Source organism: Lonchura striata, chromosome 3 (genome assembly GCF_046129695.1).
Source record: "Lonchura striata isolate bLonStr1 chromosome 3, bLonStr1.mat, whole genome shotgun sequence".
Classification (NCBI taxonomy): domain Eukaryota; kingdom Metazoa; phylum Chordata; class Aves; order Passeriformes; family Estrildidae; genus Lonchura; species Lonchura striata.
In genome coordinates this window covers 10,322,219-10,350,216 of record NC_134605.1, presented here as the reverse complement: position 1 = coordinate 10,350,216, position 27,998 = coordinate 10,322,219, and the positions used below count along the sequence as shown (strand labels likewise).

The 27,998-nt window shown below is 38.0% G+C and overlaps 1 protein-coding gene across 2 annotated transcripts in view; it reads right to left on the bottom strand.

Annotated features, from left to right (window-relative positions):
• USH2A (usherin) overlaps positions 1-26,412 on the bottom strand; it is a 373,252-nt gene extending 346,840 nt beyond the window's left edge. Inside the window, exons 1-3 of one of the 2 annotated variants that reach the window (XM_077781882.1) lie at positions 26,233-26,412; positions 25,073-25,752; positions 19,784-19,949 (exon numbers count right to left, since the gene is read on the bottom strand). In XM_077781882.1, the coding sequence (XP_077638008.1) occupies positions 19,784-19,949; positions 25,073-25,557 (651 nt within the window). In that variant the 5' untranslated portion in view covers positions 25,558-25,752; positions 26,233-26,412. Of the gene's footprint in view, positions 1-19,783; positions 19,950-25,072; positions 25,753-26,232 lie in introns of those variants that run through there. The other variant, XM_031504249.2, reaches the window with a different exon arrangement.
• Positions 26,413-27,998: the final 1,586 nt, after the last annotated feature.

Here is a 27,998-nt window from a genome sequence, read left to right as displayed (position 1 = left end):
TGTCACATAACAACATTCACATTTATTACCCTGCAATGTACATGTGTGATATCTGGCCCACTTAAGCAACATAGGCTTTTTCTTCACTTGCATTAATCATCCCATCATCAAAATGTCCTCTTACATATATATAAAGGCAACCGAGACAATTTTAGTCTCTTCCATGTGGAATTGAATCGCACCATTTCAGCCAAAATAAATGAAGTTAACTGAACCTTTTTTCAGTGAACACTATGATCTTTTTGCATTAGTAAGATTTTTCCATTACAACTCAGTCCTAATATTAATACCACCCATATACCTGATGGAAAATGATTTCTAATAAATAAGATAGGAAGGAGAAACATAGAAAATAACCCTTTATGTTCCATTAAAAAAAAATCCCTAAGAATCCCTAAATATATCACAGCAGAGCTAAAGATCACTAACCAGTGATCAAAGCTTCATGACACTAAATGACATAGCCAACAGAGGCAGTAGTCTCATTCCCAAATATTTTAGTTTGTAATTAATACATGCTTCAAAGACACCTGTTTTTCAGTTAGTACAACCCTATCCTTTATGTTATCTTTCCTATTCCAATATTTATTGGCATGGGAAAGATTTATTAAAATATTACAGATAAATTACAGGAACTTATTTCAAAAAACATTATTCTCCTCCACTGTTGAGTATACGTTTTTTTACCCTTACTTAACAGAGCTTTTAGCAACCATAAAATACAGTTTAATCCTAACATTTCCTTTCATCATCTTTTGTTCTAATAATTAGATCACAGTGTCTGGCAAGACAAATTAATAGAACAGAAGGATTGTTTTCCAGATTTGCAGGCCATAAATGAGGAGTTCCACAACACAGGGAACTCTGGCACCAAAAATGAATGGAATAGAGAAGAAGTATTTTCCAGTCATTTAAGCCAAATGATACCAACCCTGGCCTACTTAGTTTCCCAGCCAACTTAGTGATAGCAAGCACTTCAATTGCAACTCCAGCTCTTAGAGCTATTCAGACCATCACACATAGTCTCAGATGGCAGGGGCAGGACTGACACAGACCAAAAATGCATCTTCCAATACTAGGGAATGATTACATTCCAGTACGTGTAATGGACACCATTATTTTCAAATAAGATGAAAAAGAAGTTCAGGGATCTAGGAATATACCAGACAGTGAACAAGATTATTAAAAAAAACAGATATCTGCATACTAAAATTTTTTAAAAGCCAATTCTTAAGTTAATGCAAATTTACCTAGTTTACAAATGCAAGTTAAATTAAAAAACTTAATACTAATTAAAACACAGTGTCAGTTTCTCAAATACAAGAAAAAACCCAAATACTCCCCCAAATATGAGAAAAAAAAATAAACTGCAAGAAAACTCAAGTCTGTTTTCATTTTCCTTAAAATAAACCCTATTTGCACAGCAGGCAGTTACTCAGAACTAGAAACAATTATTATAAAGAAGATGATACACAATATGTTTTATGAGAAGCAATTAGGTAGCTATACCATTTATCTATAAGGCATAAAAAAATGGGGGCGGGGGGGAGGGGAATTCAATTTATTTTCCAAATCAGCAAACTATCAGCAATGACCCCTCCCTTTACTTGTCTTAAAAACTAAAGCAACTCCAGAATCAATAAAGCTACGCAGGCTTTACAGAGATGGAAATTAAAGCAGAAGTTAGCATAAATGTTTTGCTTAATCTTTCAGAAATAACAAGGAATCAGAGATTATGAGAAATCAGAAGGAGCTGCAACTCACCTAGCTCAAAAATTACTACACAATGTACCGTTACAATCACTTACTGTTGGTATGCTTGTTATAAAACTTTCCAGCTAAACATGGCTTGCTATCCATTAAACTAATCAAGATTCAGAAAACCTTTTTTCCCTTCTAAATGTATTGCAGATTTGCATCAGGAACCTTCTCAATGAGTCCATTCCATAGAAACAGACAGTGTATTAACACATTTTCTCCCAAGGTGAGAAAACAGATTAAGGTTATGACCAAAATGACAGGCCCGTGGCTTCCTTGAATACTTTAATAGAGTCAACAAATCAACAGTCGCCACTGATGACAATAGAGGAAAGAAGACAATAGGTGGAAGGAGGGGAATTAGGGATGCTACTATAATGGTGTAATCAGAAACTTGAGCATAAAAATCTTTTTAACCTTCAACCTGTCTAAATATGCTCTTTCTTGCCTGCTAATATAAAGACATACAGCAGATTTACCACTGGGGGACATGTGGGTTCATGTATTTCTTCTGCAAAAGCAGGTGAGAAACAGAAGTGTAACAGTTAATAAAAGCAAGAGTAAAGGGCTTTTGCATATCAAAGAGAGGAGATGCACACAGGTATGTATTTCAGTACTTTCTTGCATAATTGCAAATCTTGCTGAAGCTGCAATTACAAAGGCTTCCACACAGCTTTAATATTTCATAAATGATTTTCTGTAAAGAGGAAAGGTCAGTGATATGGACTTCAGCAAAATAATTTTGGGGGAAAAACCAGGATGAAACCACTAGCATGAATCCGGGCTTATTTTCAGCTGTCATTTAAACAGAGCTAGTGACCAAAACCACATTGCAGCATTTTATATTTTTTTTTAAACATCTGAGCACCTATGCATCCCTAAATTGATGAATTAGAAACAGCAGACAACTTTCTGCCACAATTCAACACCTTTCCTCACTGAATAAATTGCAGAATTTACATACCTTGAACACTCATTTTTAAAGGATCCTTCCCTACCCCTCATTTTTGCCTTATTTTCATTCTGTATTATTTGACTAATTTTTACTTCCTCTTGTTTGTCTACTATGTTTACATTTAGCATTAAAAAGAACAACCAAACAAAAAACGCAAACAATGTGATAAATGTAGTGAATACAGGTGGGAGCAGATTCTTGCCCCCAAGTATTTTTTTCTCAAACATTAATACAAACAGGGAACAAAACAGTTTAACCTGGGAAGAAGAGGGGCAGGCACTGATCTCTTCTCTCTGGTGATCAGTGGTAGGGCCCAAGAGAATGGCATGAAGCTGTGTCAGGGGATATGTAAGCCAGACACTGGGACAACATTCATCACCCAGAGGGTGGCTGGGCTCTGGAACAGGATGCCCAGGGAATTGGTCACAGCCAAAGCCTGACAGAGTTCCAGCTTGGGATATTCTATGATTCTTTGACCCCAAGACCCCAAAACTCCTCTACTCCTCCTAACCCTTCAGGTAGTCTGTCAGCCACCTTATGACTGCTTTAGAAAATAAAGAGGTTCCCACAGTTTAAACTCTGCAGATGAGTCAGGATTCCACATCACTCTTAACCATCTTCTACTCCACACATTACTCATCAGCATTAGTACAGAGCCTGCTCCTACACTCCCATATGGCTTAGCCATCCTTAGAAAGCACAAAATGCAGGCGAACAGAAACTTAAAACCTTAGCTGAATGGATAGTTCAAGAATAAGAACTATCACTGTGATGACATTATTGCTAGATATGTTTGGGCAGATGTTTTACATACATCAAAGTCTCCTGTGGTTTATTTTTTTTTTCTCTCTCTCAGAGATAAAGCTTACAAGCTTTAAAATAAAAAGAGTTAGTTTTTAGTGTTTTACACTTTGCATTTATTGTTTTTTATCTGGAATGAAAATTGAGACAACAGAGGAAACTTGGCAGATCTAAAGCTTGGCAAGAGATAATGAATTTATGTAGCAAACATATGAGAACAAGGATATGTCAGGAGGAATTTGTCTACGAACTTGTTCTCAAACAAACCAGCAAAAATGCTAATAACCATGTTAATAGGGACAGGGGGTTTGTGGGAGGGAGGGCTGTGGAAACTAAAGACTATCCAAGAGGACAAGCCAGTTCAGACAATTTATCCACATAACACTTGACAGACAAATGGCACCTTCTGTACCAGCAAAAGGACTGCCTGGACGAGTTTGCCAGTGAGGCTGGTGCTGCTCCAGCTACAACCTTGTCACAATCTCAAATCTTCAGTCTGTTTTTAGTTGGTTTGCCCAATAGCAAATGCAAAAGCTACACTCATAATAAAATAGATTTTATCTGCTCTTATTAAATGATTTTCTCACATTTCTAAATTCCTCTCCTTCCATATTCAAATACTATACTACCTTCACATGGCAAAAATGTAGATTTAAGCTGTAAGAACTCCATGTCCCCAGGCAAACCCAAATTTACCCCTCTGTATTTTAAGCCCTTGAAGCAACTTAGCTGCAAGTCTGAAGGAAAAGAACAGATGATAGAAGCAAGGTGCAACACTGGCTGCTACAGAGGTTTCAATGTGATGCTTTTCACCCATCTTTGGTTCTCAGGACACACAGCATTTTACAGGAAGGAAACAAAGAGGGCTCCAGGTTTTTCATTGCCACCACTAACACAAGTAACAATATAGTCAGGGACTTTATTATGATGATTTTCAAAAAGGTGCTTAAGTTACCATCCATGGTTAGGGGAAATTCCTTTAACTTTCAACCACTCTGTCATTTTTAGAAAGAAGACCTGCCAATATAGTTCTAGGCCGAGATTTGTTATCTAGCTCTTGCAAAAATTACAGAGTCAACTCTGTCCCCTCACCAGAACACATCAGTCTACCTGAAATATGCAACTAGAAACATTTTAATTTAAGTATTTTATTTTGTGTTCATTCATATCAAAATTCAAGGACGCTGCAATCCTATTCTTCACTGAGAGGCAGAATTTAAAAAAAATCTCCCTTTCAGAACATCCTTAGGCTCTATAGGAAAATCACCTTTGCCTTTAAGAACAGAAACTGAATTTGTTAGTGAGAACAATATATGTACAAGGTATTTGGTGTTAAATCACTGATCCTTTCTTCAAAATCAGGATGCTGCTTTAAGCTGACTAGGAACTCACAGAAGGAAATGCTTTGAAATAATTCAAAAGTTTGATTCTTCAGTATGTTCCAAATGATGTTTCAAAGCATGTAAGTTCACCATAAACAAGATCAACTAACTGAATCAAGGACTGAAACTATTTTAATCCAGACTATTTTAGAACTGTTGTGAGAAATTACAAGGAAAGATGCCTTTCTTTGCAAAATTTATAGAGAATGCTAACACACATCAGTATTTGATGACACTGTGCACAATTTTGTTGCAGAATCCAGAGGATTTTAACTTTCACTAACATAATAGCATAAGAACACCTGTGCTGACTATATTTCCCTGCAGGCCAGAAATAGAATACTAGAAAAACATTCCAAAGAGAATAATGCTTTTTCATCTTTGCTTATATCCTCTACCTCTTTTTTTTTTCTTATCCTCTTCCTGTTAGACTTTGACAGACACTTTTCCAGAAGTTCCTGATTAAAAAAAAATATTCCTTCATTAGATAGCTTTTGAAATTAAAACTGCCTAAATGGGAAAAAAACTCACCATTTTCAAAATACTGAAATTGACTCATCACAACATTCTATCCAGAGATAACAAGTGGAGTGACTAGTATTTCAGCTGTGAGTTTATTTAAATATAGACATACACATGCAGTATTAGGAAGGCAAAAACAGGATATGAAATAAACATAAGGCATCAGCTCTAAGCTCACTGTCAAGAATACACCAAGGCTTCTAACCACAGAGTTCAGCTGAAGGTAACTATCTGTCAAATGTAATCTGTGCAAGTGAATATGCTTAAGCTGGTGCTATGAATCAACCAAAATTGCTTTGGTCTTATTGACATTCAATTGCAAGAAGTTGCAGCTCATCCAGTCCAATAGACATCTGACAACACCAAGAGTGCTTCAGTGACAGAAAGCTTTAAATATAGATGCAACTATCATCACAATACACATGGAACTAAACTTTATGATCCCTCATGCCATCTTCAGAAACAGAGCATCAGCTGAATACCGTAAGACCACATGGTCATCCTCTCTGCCTGCTGCCAATTCCTGCAGTTAACAAATCACTGCAATTTAAAAAAGAAAAAAGAGAGAGTACAGATTGACAGAAATAGACCATTCAATCCTCCACCAATGTCCTATTAAATCTCACTCCAAAATCCACTTCTGCCATTATAATCATTGTTCACCTTTTAAAAATAAAATGCAAGATCAGAATTTGTTCAAACTGTTTGCATTAGTTAAGGGGCAGATCTTCAGCTACTACAAACTGCCTTCAGCTTCAGCAATGTCACTTTACACCTGTCCAGATTCAGACCTCAAATAAATTTAGTTTTTTCCTCATATCTGTTCTTTACACCTTGAAACAAGATGGCTGATAAAGCATGTATGTGGGAGACTGAACAATAAAGCAACTTGCATAGAGGATCCCAAAAGCAGACACAATTTGTGTCCTAACCTTAACACAAAAGAAAGGAATACCACTTGGAACCATGTATGTGTTTGTTTCACTCTTGTCTCCCAGAGAAATCCTGCCATTTCAGCAGTAGATGTTCCAGCACAGTGTTTTTCTAAAGATTTTCATATATCCACACCATCTACATGAGTTGTTACATACCCCATGCTTGCCCTTCCCAGCTCTGGCTTCCCTTGCCACACAGTGAATTGAAATCATCCCAGATTCACAAACAGACAAAAGAAGTAGGGAAAGAAAAATTATGTCTACTATATACAGCTTGCAAACATGTTTAAGGGGATGCACAGTGTGTTTTTGGGGAGAAGAGGGGAGAAAGACTCCTGCCCATGTTATGAGCACTCTGAGCAGTTATGCTCACACTCTGAGAAATGCAGTGAGAAAAAAACAAGAGACCTGAGGAAGGAATTTCATCAGGGGACCACAGCGACAGAACTATCTTAAAACAGAAGGGCTGGAGAAGATAAAGGGACAGCAGAAGAAATGGTAAAGAACAGGGAAGGGGAAGGAAAAAGCCTAAGGTCGGGAGGGGCAAGTTGTCTCTTTGCCTTTCCTTCTTTTGCCTCAGGCCCATATCGGCCTTTCCTTTTCTTGACTTAACTGGGATGAATTTTAATTGCAGCCTCTCTACGTGTTTTATACACTATGTACTCTCTACTTGTGTGGAGTGGATTTCCCATTCATCACAGGATTGCAGGCAAAAACCCCAGGAGCATTTTGCTTTCCTTCAAAGTTAGCTTTGCTAAAATCAATAACTTTAGGGCTGCTTCACCATCTAGCCCAAACCCCACAGCACAATTATTTCAAATTTCATGATTTTTGATAATTTGATTTTGCTTCTTGTCTCCACATACAGATTTACATTTACAGCTTTTCCATAAATGTGACAATATTCTCCACTGCTTCATTAACAGTATAAAGATAGCAATCTTATAGCAACAGCAGAAACAAGGTCTCAGTTGTAGTTTTAACAGAATTCATATCATAAGTGATCTCAACAATCTCTCTCCCTGCTGTCTTCTCTTCAATACACCAGCATTCTTCAAATCAAAGTTCTGGTTTTCTTAAGGACCATTGCATGTCTTAAATACTTTGATGGCCAGGGTTTTTTTTCTGATCACCAGCAAGTCTGGTACAACAGCCAAGAATCACAACTACACTAAACTGTCCTTAGCTTGCATGCAAACCACTAACTTAGCTTTTAAAAAATGTAGTTAAAGAAAAAACTTTAAATGGAAGGGGTAAGAGAAGGAGTGTTTCCTACTGCAGATGGAGTATTACAGCTCAGCAATACTGTTACATCTCTTTCAGCTTAATATTAGCTTTTCCTTCACTGAAACTGTGTATCTTGGCATTTTAAATCCCCCTTCATTTTCCTGGTTGTCTGTCTTATTCCAATAATATCTTTCTTATCCTTGAAAACATGTCACTCCCATTCAGCAGTCTTATTACATATGCTCCTAGCATTTGTATAAAAGATATTTAGCTTTTCTCTTTGCCCTCCTTTACTTTTCTTTTTCACTATCTCCTACACTGTTAATCCCTTCTCAGTGGGAAATGGTTTTCCTTCAATCCAAGTCTTTCTTGTCATGCATAGATCCACTAGTTCAGTTCAAATTCCCTGAAGAACAACATAAATTAAAAAAAAAAAAAGGGGGGGGGGGGGGGTGTAAGGAGAAAGGAACCCTGAATGCTCCTGAAACAATTAACTCTGTTCAAGATTAAGCCATTTATTAATATAAAATTGACCCTAAACAGCAACAGGAACACAGACTGATCCACAAGGCAGTCTACAAGCTTAAGAAAAACTAATAGCTATTTCAAAAACAAAGCCTTTGAGATGCAAAAATGCAAGTGACAGCAAGGAGAAGGATTCAAAATAAGAAATTGTTCATTTTTTATATGGGGTTCTTTAGTAACTATTAAAAACTGAGTGATTTTAACCCATACTCAGTTATCTGATAAACCAGGCTGGAGACAAATAAAGAACAGTGTGAAAAGAGACAGCTTTTGAAAGGGTCTGTATTTTTAAAGAATCAGTATTTTAAAAAGTAAACACTGCTTTAGAATCAACGTTGAAGCAGAGATTAGTGATCCTTTTGCACAGAGTAATCATTCTAAGTATAGATTGGCAATTTTCACTTCATCTTTTGTTGACTGGTAGTTTGAAAGTATTTCATTAGTATGAAGAAGTATTAAAATGGTTAATTACAAGGTGTTTCACTTTCTACCCCTGCCAGCACTGCACCAATATCCTTTATTGCCACAGTGTCAATAAAGCTGTATAAATCTGTTACTGATACCTCAGGACAGAACGAACACATCGGGGCAAGGGAGTGGCTGAGAGAAGCCAAGAGAGCAAAATTGCATATACAGATTCTGTTAGAAACTAAAGTAATTAAGAAATAAGCTTTGCTACAACTATTATTTTAACCATGGATCAAACGCTACTCTTTTTACATGAAAAGCTTTAACAAGTGACACCTGTGCTGTAAATGAGTTCCAAACAAAAAAAACATGAGAGGATCCTAGTCACCACATCTGAAAATGTATGAACAATTGCTTTCTTGCTGCATAATGACTCTATTTTCCCCAAATCACTGAAAAAATCCAATCTAACATTCGATGATCATTACAGTAACATGAAAGGAGAAAAGTATTAAGGATTCAACAAGCTGCTTTTCAGTAGCTAAAAGTTACACAGACTTGCCACAATTAATTGAAGCAAAAGGTCAGAAAGTACATTTTAGATAATCTTGTAACAATGCATATTTTCTCTCTGGCCCCTCCATTTAAAAAACAGCAAAACCACTGATTCAGAATTTTCACGAATTACTTGTAATCATGTAAATTAGGGATGAGATGTGGATGTCAAATGAAATGTCCCTTCTGAATAAAGTCTTCTGCTTCACTAGTCAAAGAATAAGCAGATACCTGCACAAATGAGGGGCGCTGTTATTAATGTACAATTATTAACCTTTTATGACACTATCAGCTGCATATTAAATTCTAGTCTTTTAAACTGATTATATCTGAAGATTTTGCACCATTTTACACCACTCGGTACTATGACTCCTAAGTCATTCCCCAATTTAATGCAAGAATACACTGGTTCTACAAAACAGAGCTGAACAGCTCTGCTGGGACTGAAAAGTTGAAAATCCATTCCTCTGTCTTTTTTGGAGGATGATTTACATAAGAAGAAAGCAATTATTTCTACCCTCTGAATGCCTTGTCACAGAAAGTTCCGTGTATCCAGTTAAGGGATTTTTGCAAATAAATTCTCATCTCTTCTTTCAGGGCTTAGTTTCTTTTCATGGTCAAGGAGCCACAAAAGTCTGTCTTTGATTCTTTTCATATTCTTCCCTACAACCTTACTTCAGGCCTTTCCCTCCTCCTCTGTGCCCTGCTTTCTTCCATCCATCACAAAGTCCTTTAGAAATGGTCATTCAACTACTCCTTTGTACTGTAACTCTCTAACATTCTTTTTTATGGCAATTCACTGTAAGCTTCAATTTTCATTTTTTATAATAACTGCCTTTTTCTAGAGTTACTAAGCATCTTAGCAGCCAAGCTTTGCCAGAGATCCAGACTGTGCTGTTAATTGCACTCAGACCAAAATGGACTTTGGAGGACAGTGTTTTGGTAGCTTATTGTCAGTAGTTTATTTGTGGAAAAAGTTAAATGAAATAATTTATGCAGCAGCTCCTTCAACTATATTTTGGTAGAGATGGTCCAGAAGCTGACCAGGAGAGGCTGCTTATCAGGTTCATAGTGATCTCCTGAGCATTTTAGAGTACAGGCCTTGAGTTAAGGCACAGAAAAGCCAGGAAGATTACTGAACAGCACAGATGAGGATGTCAATAAACACAGTTTAAGGAAAAGGATAAAGGCCCTTCAAACATAATTAAATGCACTCAAAAGTCCAGCAGAAGAGTGGCAATGCAACCTGTTACATGCATAATTACCTGACTTACAGACAAGAGGTACATACATAAGGCACAAGTAAGTAGTAACCAGAAAAGGTCAAAAAGACAACAGACTTTTTATTTTGACCAGTCCTGATTTCAATCCCATGGGACATAGTTATCAAGCTGGAAAGACAAAGGCACATACCTCTGAGTACTTAGGATAAATCTTCAAGGGTAATTTCAACGTAAAGAAACAGAAGTTTGAAGTTCTGAAATGTCAGATTAGGAGCAATGTTGATGGTTTGTTCTTTGCTGCCACTGAATATCACATCATTATTTGCTTAGAGGTGCAGTGAGGATGAACCTCACAAGATAGCTAGGCCATCTACAATCAGTCAATAGCAAGGATAGACCTAAACACCACAAGAAACGAGAGAAGAGAGGTGCGAGAGGAAAATATTTTGGCTTTTATTCAGGAGGCAGAAGATAAAAAGCAGGTGCCGTTCTTTAAAATGCTGCCAGTATCACAAAGGGTCAGACAAGCAAGGCTGCATGACTCTGCACACAAACAGCGTTTGAAAGAAGGGATTTAGGTCAATTCCAAATCTAAACCCTTTTCTAGACCAGATAGAAACAAAGGAGGGTCAGCTGGTCCTACACCCAAATAAAGGCAGTTTATTTGTGTATCAAGATATGGAAAGAAATGAAAAGTTGCGGGGGGTGGGGGGGCGGAAATCAAGTATCTAAACCAGAACTGTCCTAACTAAGCATCACGTACACATACTTTGTCATAATTTACAGTCTGTCTTTGAAATCTAAAGCCCAAGATGTTTAAACCTGAATGTCAGGAATTACATAGATCATACCACTGAAAAAGTGTTGCTATGCCTTAAAGAGAGTTTCAGTTTTGATGTATTAGAACATACTACAGAAGCTAGTTTATTAAAAAAAACTAAAATTTTTTTTTTAAATATTAACCCTTTTATTAAAAAAAAAAAAAAAAGAAAAAATACCTTCAGAGAAGCAGGAAAAAAAAAACCACTCTGCACACAGGGAGGTTAAAAATTAACCCTGCACAGAGCAAAGAACAATGCAGAAATTAAAGTTATAGAAATGATGCATGAAGAGGTCTTGGGCCATTTCTTCTGAAAATCCATAAAATCAAGTATGTATTGGATGAATTGGTTGGAAAAGCACATGGATTAATACTCTACACTAGAAAAGGCAACATGACTTTTGTGGAAGGAAATTAAGATCCAATTTGAATTCTTTGAAGTAAAGATGCATGTAGGTAAGAAGAACTGACCAATATGACCTACTGGCTTTCTTGAAAGGTTTTAAACTTGGGAGAGATTAAATGATCACATTTCACACAGACAGTAGTTTATCACTAACTTCAACAATCTCTGCTATCTAACATTTTGTACAGGCCTGAAAAGTGTTAGCGAAGTGAAGAAAAGATGGAGTGAATACATGCAGATAATAGAAATCAAAGCTTACTTAAAAGGTACAAAGGATCTCAAAATTGTTAAGGAACAGGCAGCAAAGTAGCAGACTAAATGTCTTGTTAACCATAAGGTAGCAGACAAGAAAAATATTCTTGTCCACATAAACACAACACTAAGTTCTGAACAGTCACTGCTCCAAGTGGTCTTGGAGTTACTATAGCCCTCACTAATGACCAAAAAAGAAACATTCCTTATTGGGAAAGAAATTTTTTAAAAGCCCACAAAACTTAATTGTTTAGAAATTTGTGGTGCAAAGTTAGCTGGGATAACAAGTGGAGTTCTGTCCCTTGCATCCTCCAACAACCCCAAAAGTTTCTGAAAACATCAATGAGGATGAAAAAAAATGCAGAATGGCTTCAATATAAGTAGAAATCTCACTTATGAAGGATTTTAACATGTGATAAAGTTCTATAATCAAAATATCCAAAAGCATAAGAATGATAAAGAAACTGGCAAAAGAAATCAGCAGATTTAAAATAAAGAACAATTTCATACAGCCATAATGCCATATGAGGAACTTATTGCTACAAGAGTCCAACGCCAAAATATAAATTATATACATAATATATATATTTATAATTATAATTATCATTATCTATAATAATACATATTCTAATTTTTAAATTAAAATAAAAATAATTAGACTATTAAACTAAAAACAGGTGAATACTGACTATTCAAGACAGTCCAGCTTAAGAAGCTTCAAAACCCACTGACTGTCAGAAAATAAGTCAATGATACATCTAAAAGAAAGTTGTTCCTATTAATGTACTCTTCTTTCATACTCCAAGACAGACTATCTAGACAGCTATCAAACAGACAGAAGAGTCTTTAAATTAAGCAAAATTTGCAGCATTATTGAGCCAAGGCACTGCAATGAGATACATGGACAACAGGAGTTCCTCTCCCTCTTCCATGCCAGATCTTTCTGCTTTCCATACAACCTGATAAGCTGTTCAGAGCCAAAAAAATTTCTCTGCTTCCATGAGAAAATGATACATGTGAAATCTTACAAGATTCCCTCTCTGGACTGCTACTAGCACACACAGATTTTGTGTTGTACAAGATCTACACATGTAATTTATGTCACTCTCCATTTGTTACACACACAGATGTTAACACAAGATGTAAGACAGAGTTCACACATAAATAATGGAGGTTGCACAAAGGACAACCTGAAAGTTTCACCTTCCATTTCTTGATCAGACTTCTGATTTAAGTTTGTCTTTAAGCTACAAAAACATGAACCAGGGGTAGAAATTACTTCTAAAAATAAATAAGCCCCCCAAAACAAACCAACCCAAACCAAACAAAAACCCACAAAAACAAAAGCTCTTCTATTTGGCTGTACTCATTAAGTTTTTAGACTTGTCAAAAAAGGTTTTAAGTATCTTGTGAAAACATTTACATAAAAACTTGCACAGCATAAAGCAGAAAGGACAATTGCTCAGTATTTTTGAACTATTTTTACCAGCAAAAATGCTGCAATCAGTTGCCTGTTTTCTGCTGACACACTATGCATGCCAAGAATTACTTGCTGGAGGACCCTCTGCCCACATTGAAAATGGTGTGCTCTCAATGGTGATACTGCACTGTATACAGCTTGGTGTCTCCAAAAAGGAATCAAATTGAAGCATATCAATACTAAAAAAAGACTCAAAATAGACAGAAGGCAAACCTGGATCAACGAGATCTCTTCCTGTACACAGAAGTGATAATGTAAGCAAGTCACCTCTTAGTGCTGTGTACTAACAGCTATAACAAACACAAGGATACACTTCCAAACTCTTATAGTTCCCCCCATGCAATTCAAGAGCACACAAAAGTACTAAGACCTGCAGGACAGTAAGTTTTGAGACTGGGGGAAAAATAACAAGGCAAATCATTCTTAATGGAGTTTTCTCATTATTAAAAATACTATTTAATTGGCTGCAATTTATTTTTGTATAAGGAAAAACTTCTTGCAAAGCAAATTGAAGATGGATGGTTTTCAAATCTTGAAACTCTCCAGACAAAAAAGGCATAGCTTCTGCAAAACATTCAATACTACCTCCTCTCAGCATACATTCCATTCCTACCATATATAACAGAGTCTGGGCAGATTTCAGTGGTATTTGCAACTGCAATTACAAAAAGTAAATTTGCAATTTCCAGAAGTGGAATCAAGATGGCATTGACAAAACCTGCCTTTTTGTTGTTCTCTGAAATTAAAATCTTAGCCCAGGCGAAGCTCCTTGCCTTGTGTTTCAAGGCAGCTGTTAGACTGCAAATTTAAGTCTGCAGATATATTCAAACTCATACTCAGGCAAGAAAATAAGTAGTTTAAGAGACAGTGAGTAGAATCAATAATCTGGGAAATACCCTGTTTTTCAAAGAAGCTGAAGTTACAACAGAGCTTTCAAATGTACACAGTCAGCATCCTAATATGCACAGAACATGAGAAGAGGCAAGAACCATAGCAGGACCTCTGGATGCAGGAAAAAACAAAAATGTTTTACTGATATCAAAGAACACAGAGGCTGCATGTCCAGCAGCAGTACCTGAATGGCCTGCAATATTAGCAGAATAGATGCTGAAGCAGCTCCATACTCATTGCTCAGTTCTTTAAACACACATTCAAATACATAACAGACTGTAATGTGTGTCTTATTTCCACTGTCTGGCAGGAAAAGAGCATCAGCCATATGGATAGACTGAATCCTCACAAATATTTTCAACACACAATTGCATTAATAGACATGACATGAAGCTCCCAAATGCAGAATTAATGTAAACTCTCCACTCCTTTCTTGGATCTGACAAACTACTCTTAATAGATAGTAAGTGATGACTTCAAAGAAGAGATCAAAGTGGTTTGTTAAATCAAAATGCTTCCTTGCTTCCTCATGTCCTTATTAAACTCAGGGACCATACAGTTTAGAACACCCTGTATTTAGTAGAGACATACAGAGGGAGTGTAGAGAATAAATGTTTGCCTCCCTGTTTTTAAGCCTCAGGTTCTTTGCTTATAAAATAAACTGTGAAGTATTCCAAAACTTGTGCAGAAAATAAAAGGATTTCACAAATTGGAAAGGACAAGTTTTCTCTTGATAGTCAAACAGTTATGATGTAAAGCGGTCTCATTAAATCATAAGTACTTTAACCTTTTCTTGAAAGAACTGGAAGATTTAAAGATTTATAAAGAAATTTTGCCTAAACTAGGAAATGACTCATATTTGACATGTATTGAAATGATAATGCTGATTTCAATAGGCACTCTAAGAGCATTTTCCTCCCAGGAGAGTAATTCAGTCACGGTTACCTCTCTGCATTTAGATTTTAAACTTACTTTCCAAAGCTTTTAATGTGCTATAGTCTGCCAAAACATGGCAGAGTTACATAGATATGATCAGGCAAAATAAAGGCTAGCAAAAAGACTATTTTTATAATTTCAGACACTACATATGAAACAAAAACATCAATCTGACATGTTCTCAAAGAATCTCCTATTTCAGCAGCCTCGTCTGTATCTGCAAATTCATGTTTAAACTCCACTCTTCTTAATTGCTTAAATAAATTCTGAAGTATCAAAGGGAAAGTGAAAGACTCTTAACACTGCAACTGAAAAAGAAAATACACAATGGTGCTGCTGTTAACAAGTGGAATAAATCTGATATTGGTATCACTTTGCAGAGATAATATGATACACAATTGACCTTAATTATGTTCCATCTTTTAATTCTTTAGAAGTTAAGATTTTAAGATGCCAATTTTTCTGAGATTTCACTTCAGTACATATCTGACTTTTTTAAGTTAAGGTTATGTATTTTCAGAGCTCTTGCTAACATATACCTAAAAATATACATTAAAACTATCATTAAATCAAGATCAAACACACAGTAGGACTCTAAAACTTTCAGAAGCCTGAAAAAAACTTGATCCCCACCAACTGAAAACAACTAGAACAGTAGAAAATTTTGTAGAGGAGTTTCAAGTTCACTACTTTGCATTTTGTAATAGTTATTTTATTTCAAGCCACTTCCCCCAGTCTTTTTGGTCATGCCATTCTTCCTGTATGACATCTTACTTTTTCCTTTCTCATTATGTCTATTAGAAGCTGCTATGATAGGAATTCTTCATATTTCTGCTAAGATCATTTAAAAAAAAAAAAAAAAAAAAACAAACCACAAGGCTGGTCCAAAGACTAATTCTCAAATAATTCAATTGGTTTTGTGCCTGCCCCATCCCCAGGATTATAAGCAAGTTCCTTTGAGCAGTATCTATTGCAATCCTTCCCATGAGCATTGCCTTTGACCCTACAACTTCTCATAGGTTGTCACATCAATGCTAAACTCAACTCCAGATAGACGAAATCTGACACATTTACTTTGCCTGAAAATCAGCTTTCTCATCAAAAAAAAAAAAAAAAAAAGATAAGAGGCTAGACAGTGATGAGCTATCTATAGGAAACCCACACTGCATTTTATCCCTTTTCATTTACCTCCACATCTTTATCTATTTCTTCAAAGATCTTTTCAAAATCCTCATACACCACTACGTCAAGACATAAGTCTGCATTACCAAGATCCTTTTTCCTTCCTTTTGGTAGCTGCTTTGGCTGGGGTGGAGGTAAATTTTTTTCACAACACCCCATGCCGTATTTCAAATCTGGGGCTAGAACAGCATTGATAACACATTAGTATTTTAGTTACTGCTGAAGAGAGCTTGCCCAATGTCAAGCCCTTCTCTTCTCCCAGTTGAACTCCTCATACCACCTCAGCAGTAAGCCAGGGTTGGACCAAGAAACTGGGAAGGGGGACAGCTAGGAAAAAAAGATATCCCTTACTCTATAGCCTCATGTTCAGCAATAAAAACTAGGGTAGAAAAAGAAATGTGAGGAGATAGGAATTTGACTTCCAAGGTGGCCTGCTGATAAGAAATTGGCTGGGCAGTGGTGTTCTTGTGGGAGGTGGTGAGTGATTGCCTTTACATCATTTGCTCCCCTCCCAGTCCCTTTTCTGCATGGGTTTTTCTCACTTTGGCTATTTCTGCTGTCTCCCCTGTTCCACTGGCAGGGGTGAGGAGGGCCCAGGTACTTGGCTGCTGATTGACATCAATAGGACACCTTTCCTAAATAGCAGCATTATAGCTCCATCTCTGACTGGTAGCTTTGCACAGAATGTCTCTTTGTCAAAGGACTTTGTGTGCCAGTTCTTCCAGAGTTTTTGGACAAAGACCATCTGTTTGCAGCAGCATGTACACAATCAGCTTGCAAATTCATATTTATACTTCTTATGATCACTTTTGTTTCCATGCATTAATTTCTGCTACCCTGATTGGTTTTGATCTGTGCCTCCTGAAAACAGAACCAAGGTATTTATTTATTCTGGGGACCTTACTCAAATCATCCTTATTCTCAAGCACACTCTCACTGTACTCAAGTCTTGCCTTCTTACACAAAATAAATTGTAAGAATTTTTTACCATTTGACAGTCTAATTAATATAAACCACTTTATAGTTTTATTTCTATCCTACACAGCATTCTCTGTGAATCTGCTTCCCCATTCCCCAGTGCTCACACACTTTGCCCTCTCTAACTGCAGGGGTACTTATTCACACAGATAAGCCTGGGCAGTACATATCCATACTTTTTTCCTTTAAGAGCAAAAATTTCTCCTAATTTTATTTTATCAATTTTTAAAAACCTCCAGGCTTTTTTTCCTTTCAATCTCCCAACTCCAAAGTTTACCTTGTTTCATAAAAATAGTTGCATATGTTTGTTCTCTTTGAAAACTGCAAGTGTTCTTAGAGAATCAAAGAACTGTTTAGTCTTCTACTTCACCTTACTTTAGTTATGAATGCTTGACATTATTCTTAAGACCTACACCTCTGATAACGCCCTCATCACTTAACAAAGCTGGTATACCCAGACTTTCTGCTTCAGTGACTACTCAATGAAGAAACCCTTCATGCAGAACACACAGGAATGTTTGGGCCCTGCTCTTGTTAGTAGAACTTAAATTTCCCAGCCATAAACTGGAAAATAAGTCTCTGCAATGACAGAGTTCTTAGTAGTAGTTCCTTCTAACAAATTACATATCTAAATACAAACCCAAGGATTTAAATTCCTAGATTACCTCAGTAGAATTAATTTACTAGCCTTCTCTTCCCCTAGAATTATTTTATTCCAAAGAAATTATTTTTCAGTCTGTGCTATCCTTTCTTCTTTCCTTCCCTCTTATCATTTAATTACTATTTGGTGCTATTCCACCATTTAGCTTTCATTTTTATCATTCCTGAATAGGCATATGCTCTTACACCTGAATTCCAAACATATCTGACATCCCACCATATTTTTTCTCTCTCTAAATTCAGTTTCACATCTGTAACCAATACTTCACACTCCTCTGCCATGGTGTCTGTTGCCTAGCATCTGGGTGTATGAGACACAGACACTTCCAAATGGAAGTTACTTTGCATATTTTTGTATGGTCTTGCTCATGTTGTCGTTGTCCATTTATGGAAAAGAATGCTTTTGGCCCCCTGCTAAAACAAACAAACAAACCTTTGCCTAAAGTTTAATAGCCAGGCCAAGGGGTAAATGGATCAGGCTGCATCCACTATCATGTTTAATGGCAAGTTGCATCCTACAATAGCACCAAGCACAGGAAGATTCTACCCAAGTCAGAAACTTCAAAAAGTCATTAAGCCTGCAGTTTCTTCAAAGGTCTAGAAGCTATACTTCTTTACTCCTGCTATGAATTGAACAACTTTCTACAGAGAAACAAAGAATAAAATTCCACAGAGCATTTCACATTCCTTTGTAATGCAGTTCAAGATCTGTGTGTGCATTTAACCAGCCCTTTCACTTTCACTTGGCTGTGCCAGGCTTTAGCAGTTTCTGAGGTACAAAATGCGGCTGACAGCAACAGCAGTAATATAGCACCCTTGGAGTGCTTGAAGTGTAAAGTTCATTAGTTCTACCTTAAGGTCACTCTTTTAATCCAACAGCCAAAATCTTATTCACACTACCATGCTGGAAAAAAGAAAACTGCAAAAAAATCAAGACGTCGGCTTAGATACTTCTTACAAGTGACAAGATCAGCACTAAAAATCCAAATCACAGTCAATACCTTTTAGCAAGTTTCAAGAAAGCAGCAAAACTATTCTTGATTGTGCTGTAGACCAAATGAAATTTAATAGAACGGATAAAGGAAACGAAGGAAGGAAAAGATAAACATTTCAACACCTGATAATTGTGTTTTATAATTATTAGCTGAACTTGGCTCACAAATAGAATTTACTAGGGTGTCTGTTGGGAATTACAAGGCATGCAAATAACTGAATTTTAATTTCTTCTGTGTTTGTTTACTGATTTTTGTACATGCAGTTTAAATTTTAACAAACTCAATTTTGCTTTATCCTCAGCGGATGTTTGTACATTTATTAAAAAGTTATGTCAACAGAAGACTTTTAGAACACACGGATTGTGCTCCAACAATTCTGAATTATATTCTTAAAATAAGAGGTAATACCTCTGTAACTTACTAGCTTGACTGATCCTGCACAAACTCACACATTTACTTATGTGCACTGTAAGAAGTTTTTTAAACTAAACAGAACACATCTCCATAAGGTAAGTACATTAGCATGTACAGATGAGAATGGCATTTCCTTCTGTAGAAAATAATCTGAGACCCAAAGCTAATTGGTAACATTAGATATAAGTATCTAAAATATTAATACAAGGTTTTCTTCACCTCACATACTCATGTTTTTAAAGGTGAGAATTTTCAGTTTTGTACAGTCTGATTGTTCAGAAGAATGGACACAGCATTTCTTTCCACTGCTAAATTAGCAATTGCCTCAAAATTAGCTTCCAAATTAAGATCTTTACCTACAAGACTCAAGAGTTATCATTTACATCCCCCAATTTATTATTTTGTATTTATACAGTTATACCACTCTCACACAAATGTTGTATTTCAGCAAATATTAAATCGTTTTTATTTTACTCACCTGCACACTAAGATGAATCCATTTCTTCACAAGAATTCTCCCCAGTGTCATTACTTTTATTGGTGGCTGCAAACCATTTACTGTGCGATAATAAAACATGGTCTCTTTCTCAGAGATTGTGAGTTTGAACACAGTCTGCCCATCAATAGCCTTTTCTATCACACACCTTTGGAAATAACCAAGAAAAACAACATAAGGTCAGAGGCACACACATATACACATTCTTGCCAAGGTGCTATCCTGTAAAGTGATGCTAACCAGAATGTATTAAAATAAACATTAAAAATACAGCTCTTGAGAAGATGCTCAGTGACAGTGAAAGTCACAGGATGTACTAAGTGTAAAAAAACTGCAAAGGTATTTTCTGTCTCAATCTGTGAGGGTTTTGGGTTGTGTTGGGGTTTTGGTTGTTTTTTTTTTTAGTGTTTTGCTCTGTTTATTGAGTGCTGGCAACCTCAGCCCATTTGGGGGTGAAAGAGAGGTCCAGTTTGCCTCCTCTTTTGAAGCTTCCATGACAGAAACCACAGTGACTGTGCAAGTCTCTGCCATACTTCTCATACAAAGCTGTGCAACTTAGTACATCCCATGGAGGCACTTTAATTTTCCTTAGTCTAACGAGGCAAATGCAATATAACCACAAAAAGCAGTACAAATGACAAGCTTTGTTAATAAGTCTTCCATCTTTCCACCCAGTCTGTGTAGGTAAGGCAGCCCTAACACCAGTTTACCCTACATGCTCCTCTGCAGCATCTTTCTTTAACCTAAGAAATTAGAGCCAGGCAAGAAACATACCCAGACACTTATTAGGATTTTTTTTCCCCACAAAGAAGTCACATCAATAGCAAAAGCAACAATGTCATATAAGGTACAGAGAATACCATCTACAGCAACCTATTTTTCATTTCAAGTTGCTGAAATGTTTTTTGCCAATCTAACCACCATGATGTTGAGAGTCCTGAGAAAGCACAAGCTCCATATGTGTAACAACTATGTATTTTATTAAAGCAATCATAAATACAATAAAACATTATAAACTTCTACCCTTCCCATTTGAGCTGCTTGAAAAAAACAGTTCTCAATATATTGACCCATGAAAAGTCAAATATTTTAACACTTACACCAGATTAAATTAGTGCACTAGGTCACAAGAGGGAAGCATATAAAATTTGTATGAGATTAGTACTTTCTTACCCATATTTCAGAGGAAAAAAAAAAAAAGGAAACAGAAAACCCTACCGGTAAGTGTCTTCATCTACTCAGCATTTATAAAAGAAAACTATCAAAAAGGCTGTTCTTTGATACTGCCATTATTCACTAATTCACCTTTAAAGCCAAGGAAAAATTGATTCCTCCTATTACTATTCTAGCCTGCTGCAATGACGCCAATGAAACACCTTGCAAAATTAAGACTTCTGTTTTCCCAACCTTACTAAAACCACATTTCTTAATAAATTGTCCACTGCTCTTTTCAATATTTTGTTTGCTTGTAAACATGTTAGTTTTGTTAGATAATAAATGTAAAGGAAGGCTCAGCTAAGTAGCAAAATATTTAGGAACTGGATTTACCCAGTTCCTGGATAAACAATAATTGGATAATCCAGGGTTTTGTTTATTTTACTTATCTAAAATAAACATCCCCACATTGTTTTTATCCCCAAAGGTGTCATGACTTTAAGAAGGGAAGCGACCTTGATGTACATCACTTTGAAAACTGGAAAGAACAAATGTGAATTGTGACTTACCAATAAAAGGAAAATCAAGCAGGAAAAGAGAAGAGAGGGCAGGAAAAGAAAAAAGAAAAAATCCGAACTAGTTCTAATATAGGTGAAATAGGAAGAGGCATTACTTCTGACTCTGAGCTTGATTTTCCATTCCAGCCATGATTACAGAGAGAAGTCACTATTCTTTTTGAAGTCTTCAACTTCTGGTAACCCTGAAGTCCCATAGAGCCCAATACCTGACTACATATATCTCAGTGGGGTTGGATTGGAAAAAAAGCCAATAACACAAATCCAGTCAGCTTTCAAAGAGAAAAATATTCTAGAGAATCTAACATGGCTGCACTGGTGCTGCCCACACATTAACTGGAGCAAATGGGAACAACTGCACTGGTTCAAAATCAGATGCCCCTTTTAGTCTAATTCCCAATGTAAAATATCTGAATGGATAATAATAGTACCATATGATTTTAGTCCCTTAGATAAATAATTTTTTTTTTAAAATCTATGTGCTACCCACTTCACAATCAGTCCATTCATGCTGATCCTTTTACTTGTAAAAGGTCTCAGCTCACTTCTTGCCACCATCAATATCTTCTGGGCATCTGAACTTGCTCCAGTTTACACTACATTGATATTAGCTGTCTGTCATGGTTACTCACATATGCAAAGCTTGTACCCATATTCTTATCCTATTCCATTGTGAAGGGCTACCATCATAAAAAGTTTCCCACATTGTGCTAATGCTTACATACAGGCTACACACAGGCTTACTGAAGGCAACTACATTATCTGATGGATAGATGCAGCAAGAGAGGAAGCATCAGGCTAGAATGAAACTCAGGGGCAAGAACTCTGCTCACTTACTGCCTAAAGTGAAAGAAAATTTAAAGACTGGAGTACAAATGCCAGTGCTTTCTCACTCTTGCCTTTCTTCGATATTTCCAACATGCAGTGACTTAAAAGCATGCCTACAAATATCTCTACTAAACATCTTTGAAGAACATCAGGACTTCAAATAAATCTGTAACATGACCCGACTCTTGTCTCTGTGTCAAAGTGTATTGTCTCCCAGATTCACATAGGAAAACTTGGTATATGGAACTGATGGAGAAAGTTCTTGGTGTCTCTGCTTATGTACAATCTTTTAAGGGCCTTGGATACTCACACCACTCTCATTTCAGCCAGCACAGTAAGTTCTAACAAAAATCCTGCTATTCTCTTACATGAGTACATACCCAACAGAATGTCACAGGATGTAATGGGATATTGTGCAGCAACACTCCTAGCTTCTTTCCTAAGCATACACTCTCACAGACAGACCATATACAATTCAGCACAAAAACACATTAGTATGGCATGTCCAAAACACAAGGGTCTGCTCTACTTGATGTAAGAGCACTTTTCCAGTAAAAAAAAAAAAATCCTTGTTAAATTTTCAGTCATTCTACTGGCAAAATAAGCTCATTCTGGCTGATCTTCCTGATGCTTTGGTGGGAACACAAGACTTTGTTCTGTGTTCAGTTCTGTGAGGTTCCTCTGGTGTGATAATGGTGTTTAAAAGGTCTCACAAATGGCATGTAACAGGGATAATTCCCCATCAGGGTCTGCAAAATGTAGGACATCGAGTAAGTCAAACTTCATCTGCCAACCTGAAGGACTCACTAAACCAACATAAGAAAAGGGAAAGCATCTTAGTCTGCTGGTAAATTATTTCCCTTTTGTAAGATGCCTTCTGAGTCAAGCTTCAATGGCTATTGATGTGCAACAACTGTTCCACCAGAACTGGAGTTCAGTATTCTTTTTAGGAAAAAAGAAAAATTAGCACAATGCTTTTTGTGCCAATGAAATTAAAGCACCTGGACAGTGGCATATCATCCTGACCACTGGAATAACTGCTGTCCATCTTCAGTTTTCAGGACTGGGTTTTAACATTGTCTTTCCTACGTGTTGAATAGCAGCAAATCTCACAAGGCATAAGAATGATCTATTACAAAAACTGAATAAAAACATTTAAATTTTAAAGAGATCTATAAAACCCGCTGAACAGGAATATGTACACTGTGTAGTTATTAACACAGCAGCAATTGGAAGCTAATCTTTTGCACTAGTCCATGGCTTATCAGTCATCAGTAGAGTCTGGTTTCTTCACAGCTCTTAATCATTTGAAACTAAGGACATAACATTTCATTGTTTTAGGCTCCATGCATCAAAGCCTATCCCATTGACAAAAGACTTTCACAGATTTCACTCAACACATCACTGCAACAGCTTGCTTGGAAATTAGCAGGATGCTTCTGCTTCAAGTTAGGCATGTGCTCTGCTGAAGGAGACTCTGATGTGCCCACATGTGTGTGGACAGGAATTCATGGCATGGGAACACACCAGAAATGGACTCTCTGATGCTCAAGATTCAACCATTATATAGATATATATCCAAAGTTCCAGAGATGGCTTTATACATACCACCAGCTGAAATTATTTAACTTCAGCTCAGAAGTCCCTTTTGCTCTGCAGATATCATTTATTTCCACTCCATAACCACAAATTCTACAGTTAGGTCAAGTTTTTTAAGGTAATTATCACTGCATAAAACATACTATAATTTTACATTATGATTTGAAATATTTCTATTTTTGCTGATGATTTTGCTACCCTTAGGTAAGTGACTATTTCACATCAGCATGCAAAATAAATATCAAGAATGCCTCAAGATCATTAGCTATATTCTAAAAATAAGTTATGAATACAAGTATAAAATAATTTGTGGCACGTTGTCCAAAGGAACAAACTATACTCTTTGTGCTTTCTGTTAAAGGAAGGTAAGAAAGAGGAGGCTCTGCATTTCGTGATAGATGACAGAACTTTTTTTGCAGGATCTGGGATGCATTTTTCAAAAAGGAGGTTTTTCATTATAGTAAGGCCCAGTCAAGCTGAAAGGTCACTTCTAACATCAGTATTTCTGAAAATGCAACATGTTAGGTAAACAGGAGAGGGAATGTTTAGCCGCCTCTATTTTTTTGAGCACCTAGTGAAATTTCACTTGCAGTTTAAATAGTGGAATAATTTGTTAAAGCAGCAACACAGACTGCCAGTCAGGCAACATTCCCCAGATCTTCTTTTCTATATGTCCAAAACATACATTTTAGTGGCTTTCTGTATTTGTTTTTAAGACACATTTGTGTTGGAGAAGTCTTAACATATTGGATAATTTTTTTACATCCTGAAGGCAGCAACAGCACAGCCCTGTGAGAACGTAATTTTCTAGCAGCTTTTAGAATGAATGTGAATTGGAAATACAAACTTCTCTTTTTGAAAAAAGACATGCACATTATGTATGAATAGCTCCAAACTCTGAAAGCCATTGGACTATCATCTGAGTCAATGCCACTGAAACTGAAGCTGCTTGTCTTGACATCTGGGAAGACCCCAACCTAAATACAGCTCTATAAACGTCACAGTTTCCCACCAAAGTTTTAAAAGTTTAAAGAGCTTGCTAATAATGACTGTGACTACAATGATCAATTTTTTTAAGAGCACCAGGAAAGTAAACACCTTCAATACTACTTACATTACACCTTCTTGCTCAGGTTTCAACCATACAGTTAACGTAAATGAAGCTCCGAGCCTTGGAAGACGGGGAGCAGAGAAGCAATCCTTGTGATTATGAAAAATAAAACTGGAAGTATTGCTGGAGGACCCTGGATGCAAGTCCCTCTTGTCTTCTGTGATACAGGTACCAAGGCCTTCTGAAAGAAGTGGTTTGTAGGACGAAGGTGATGACCTATATGGACATTCCTGAACACAAAACTTCTGAGTGCAGGATATAATACTTTCAACAGCTACTGAGCTATGACAAAAAGTACTTCGATCTGGCAGCCCACAAGTGGCTTGAGTTGGCACGATTGACACATTCTTGAAAGCTCCCACATTTTCAAGCCTAGGGAAATGTCCCTGAGAGCTGACCAACACAAAGGAGTCATAATAAGTTAAGATTAATGTTTCAATAGCATGAAACAAGAAACGACATCTCAAGGAAAGAGCCCGGCAATTCATGTTTACAAAAAAGCTCCTCCTGATTAAAGCAAACGTAAATAAATAATGATGTCCATGTCGGTAGCAATGTCCTCAGGTGCTGTGCTTTAAGAGTTTATGTAGCGTTTCATCCTCAAAACACCCATGCAAGGACTCAGTCACAAGGGACATCTACATCTTCTGGCCAGCGAAACACACGTGGGTGACAGCCGGGATCTGCAAACCACAGAAAACAGACACAGTCCGCAGAAGGAACCTGCTTTTTTTGCACCAGAGGTGATGCCCGGTTTAGAGATTCCAAGAGTTTGAATTCTTCATCCGGATTCCAGCCAGCAGGCCCACTGGCTAGGACTGAGACACTGCCGGCTAGGGCTGAGACATTCCTCCGAGCCACGGCCACGGGATTAGGCCGGCTCGAGGGCGCGCAGTTTATCCCGGATCTGCCGCGTCACCCGGCTTTGCGTGTCACGGTAAAGAATACGGGACACGGCCGCCAACCGGGACATGCAACTTGGGCCTCTCCAAGTCTCTGCTGCTGAGGGTTTCGGGCGAGTTGGCTGGACCTCACATCCCCCCGGCGCCCAGCTCAGCCTCGCACCGCTCCCTGCCGTCAGCAGCTGCCATCCCACCGCGCTGCTCCCGAGGGACACCCCCGCTCCCCGGGAGCGCCGCTCCTACCGTCCCCTCGTGCCTTACCCCGCCGCCCACCTCACGCCGGCTGCTCCTCTCAGCGCTCGGCAAAGCTGATTAAAACCACGTTCCCCACCTGTCCCGTGTGGAGCTTTTTCTAACAGCGCCGGGGCGCACCGGGCCGGGGCAGGCAGGGCTGCGTTAGCGCTGCCGCCGGCCGGGAGCCGCCCGCGGGGCCAGCGGAGCCCGGCGCTCCCCGCGGCCACGCCGCCGTCGCCCGGCAACGCCGCGGCCATCCCCGCCCCGGGCCCGCCGGCGTTAAAGCGGCAGCGCCGCGCCCGGCCCGGAGGGAGCGGCGCCGGGACGCGGCACGGCACCGCTTTCCACAGGCACGCTGCGCGGCGGAGCAGCATCCTCGGGCGCGGCTTCCCCGCATCCCGTTTCTCCCGTTGGCAGCGCACTGCGCGCCGGGCACGAACAAGCTGCAAAGGTGTCGTCGGTGCAGCGTGAGCTGCAGCGGGCTGTTTACGCGTGTTTCTGGACAGAGAAGCAGTAATTAATAGGTCCCCTGAGGATATAGGAGGCATCTATCAATTTTATCTGTACTCTGGAAGTTGCATGAGCCGTAACCTGGCTGGTATATTTCCCTACGGTTTTGTTGCTATTGCCTCCAGTAACTTGTCACCTTAGCATATTTGGACTTTTACTGGCTACATAGTGACAAAACTCTTTGGCAACATACACAACTGCTAAGAAATCATCCTCTGTCATAACTATTAATGCATTTTAACAAGCCCTTCATCCCATATCAAACAAGTTCCTTGACCATTCCTGGAACATCTCTGCTTTAATACAGATCTTTCTCCTAGGGTCATAAAAGATAAATAGTAACTCCTGCTGAAATGTTATCAGTCATTTTGCGGTGTTTTCATGTTCTGGTAGTCATTCAGCATCGTAGCTCTGTTGTCAGAATTACATGCCCTAAAGTATTCAAATGTAAAGAACTTTGTTTACCACAAGAAGGGCTGGGGGGAAAACACTTGTCTGAGGCACAGTGCAAGAGCTCAGGCCATAAAGCATCTCTAGATAAATGCATTCAGACCATGTGCTACCACAGTACCATCAACAGTGTGACAGACAGAGCTTTTGCACATTAAGAGCAAACCATGTCTTAGAGAACACAGAAAATATGGTAATAAAATCCTAGACATTAGGTACCATCTCAGGAGATCAGAAAATGGGAACAGCTATGAGCATGGAACATGCACCTGGCAAAGGTAGGAGCTTACCAAGCAATCAAAGACACCAGACCAGCTTGTATGTATTTCTTGGCATTTGTGAAATATTAATCAAGAAATACATAAATAGGTAAAATCAAGTTTTGCTTGCTCCCCTGCCTTTCTAGCAGCCAGCAGGCTTGCTCCAAGAATCCTTGCAGGTGTAACAGCTGTCTGAAAGGAAAGTCAGGATACTTTCACCACAAAATGCACTTTCTGTTATATTCTGCCAATCCTTGACAGCCTCACCACCTCCCAGACAGGCTGTAGCATCTTTCAATAGTGCTCAGTCTGGGAAAGTGGCCCTGACTCATATTCCACCCCCTATTCCTCAAACTAACAAGCAGAAATGACAATTTTTCCCTTTGCATATTTCATCCAAATACACAAGACAGCAGTACAAACCTTGCAAAACCACACTGCAGGCCAACAATTTCCCAGGTCAAGGATCACTACATTGTTGTTCATCAGGAGTATAATCAACAAACTACCTGCAGGAGGTTAAATGATGAGAAAGAATGCAAAGGCCTTTGCAACCAAGAACAGGCATGCAAT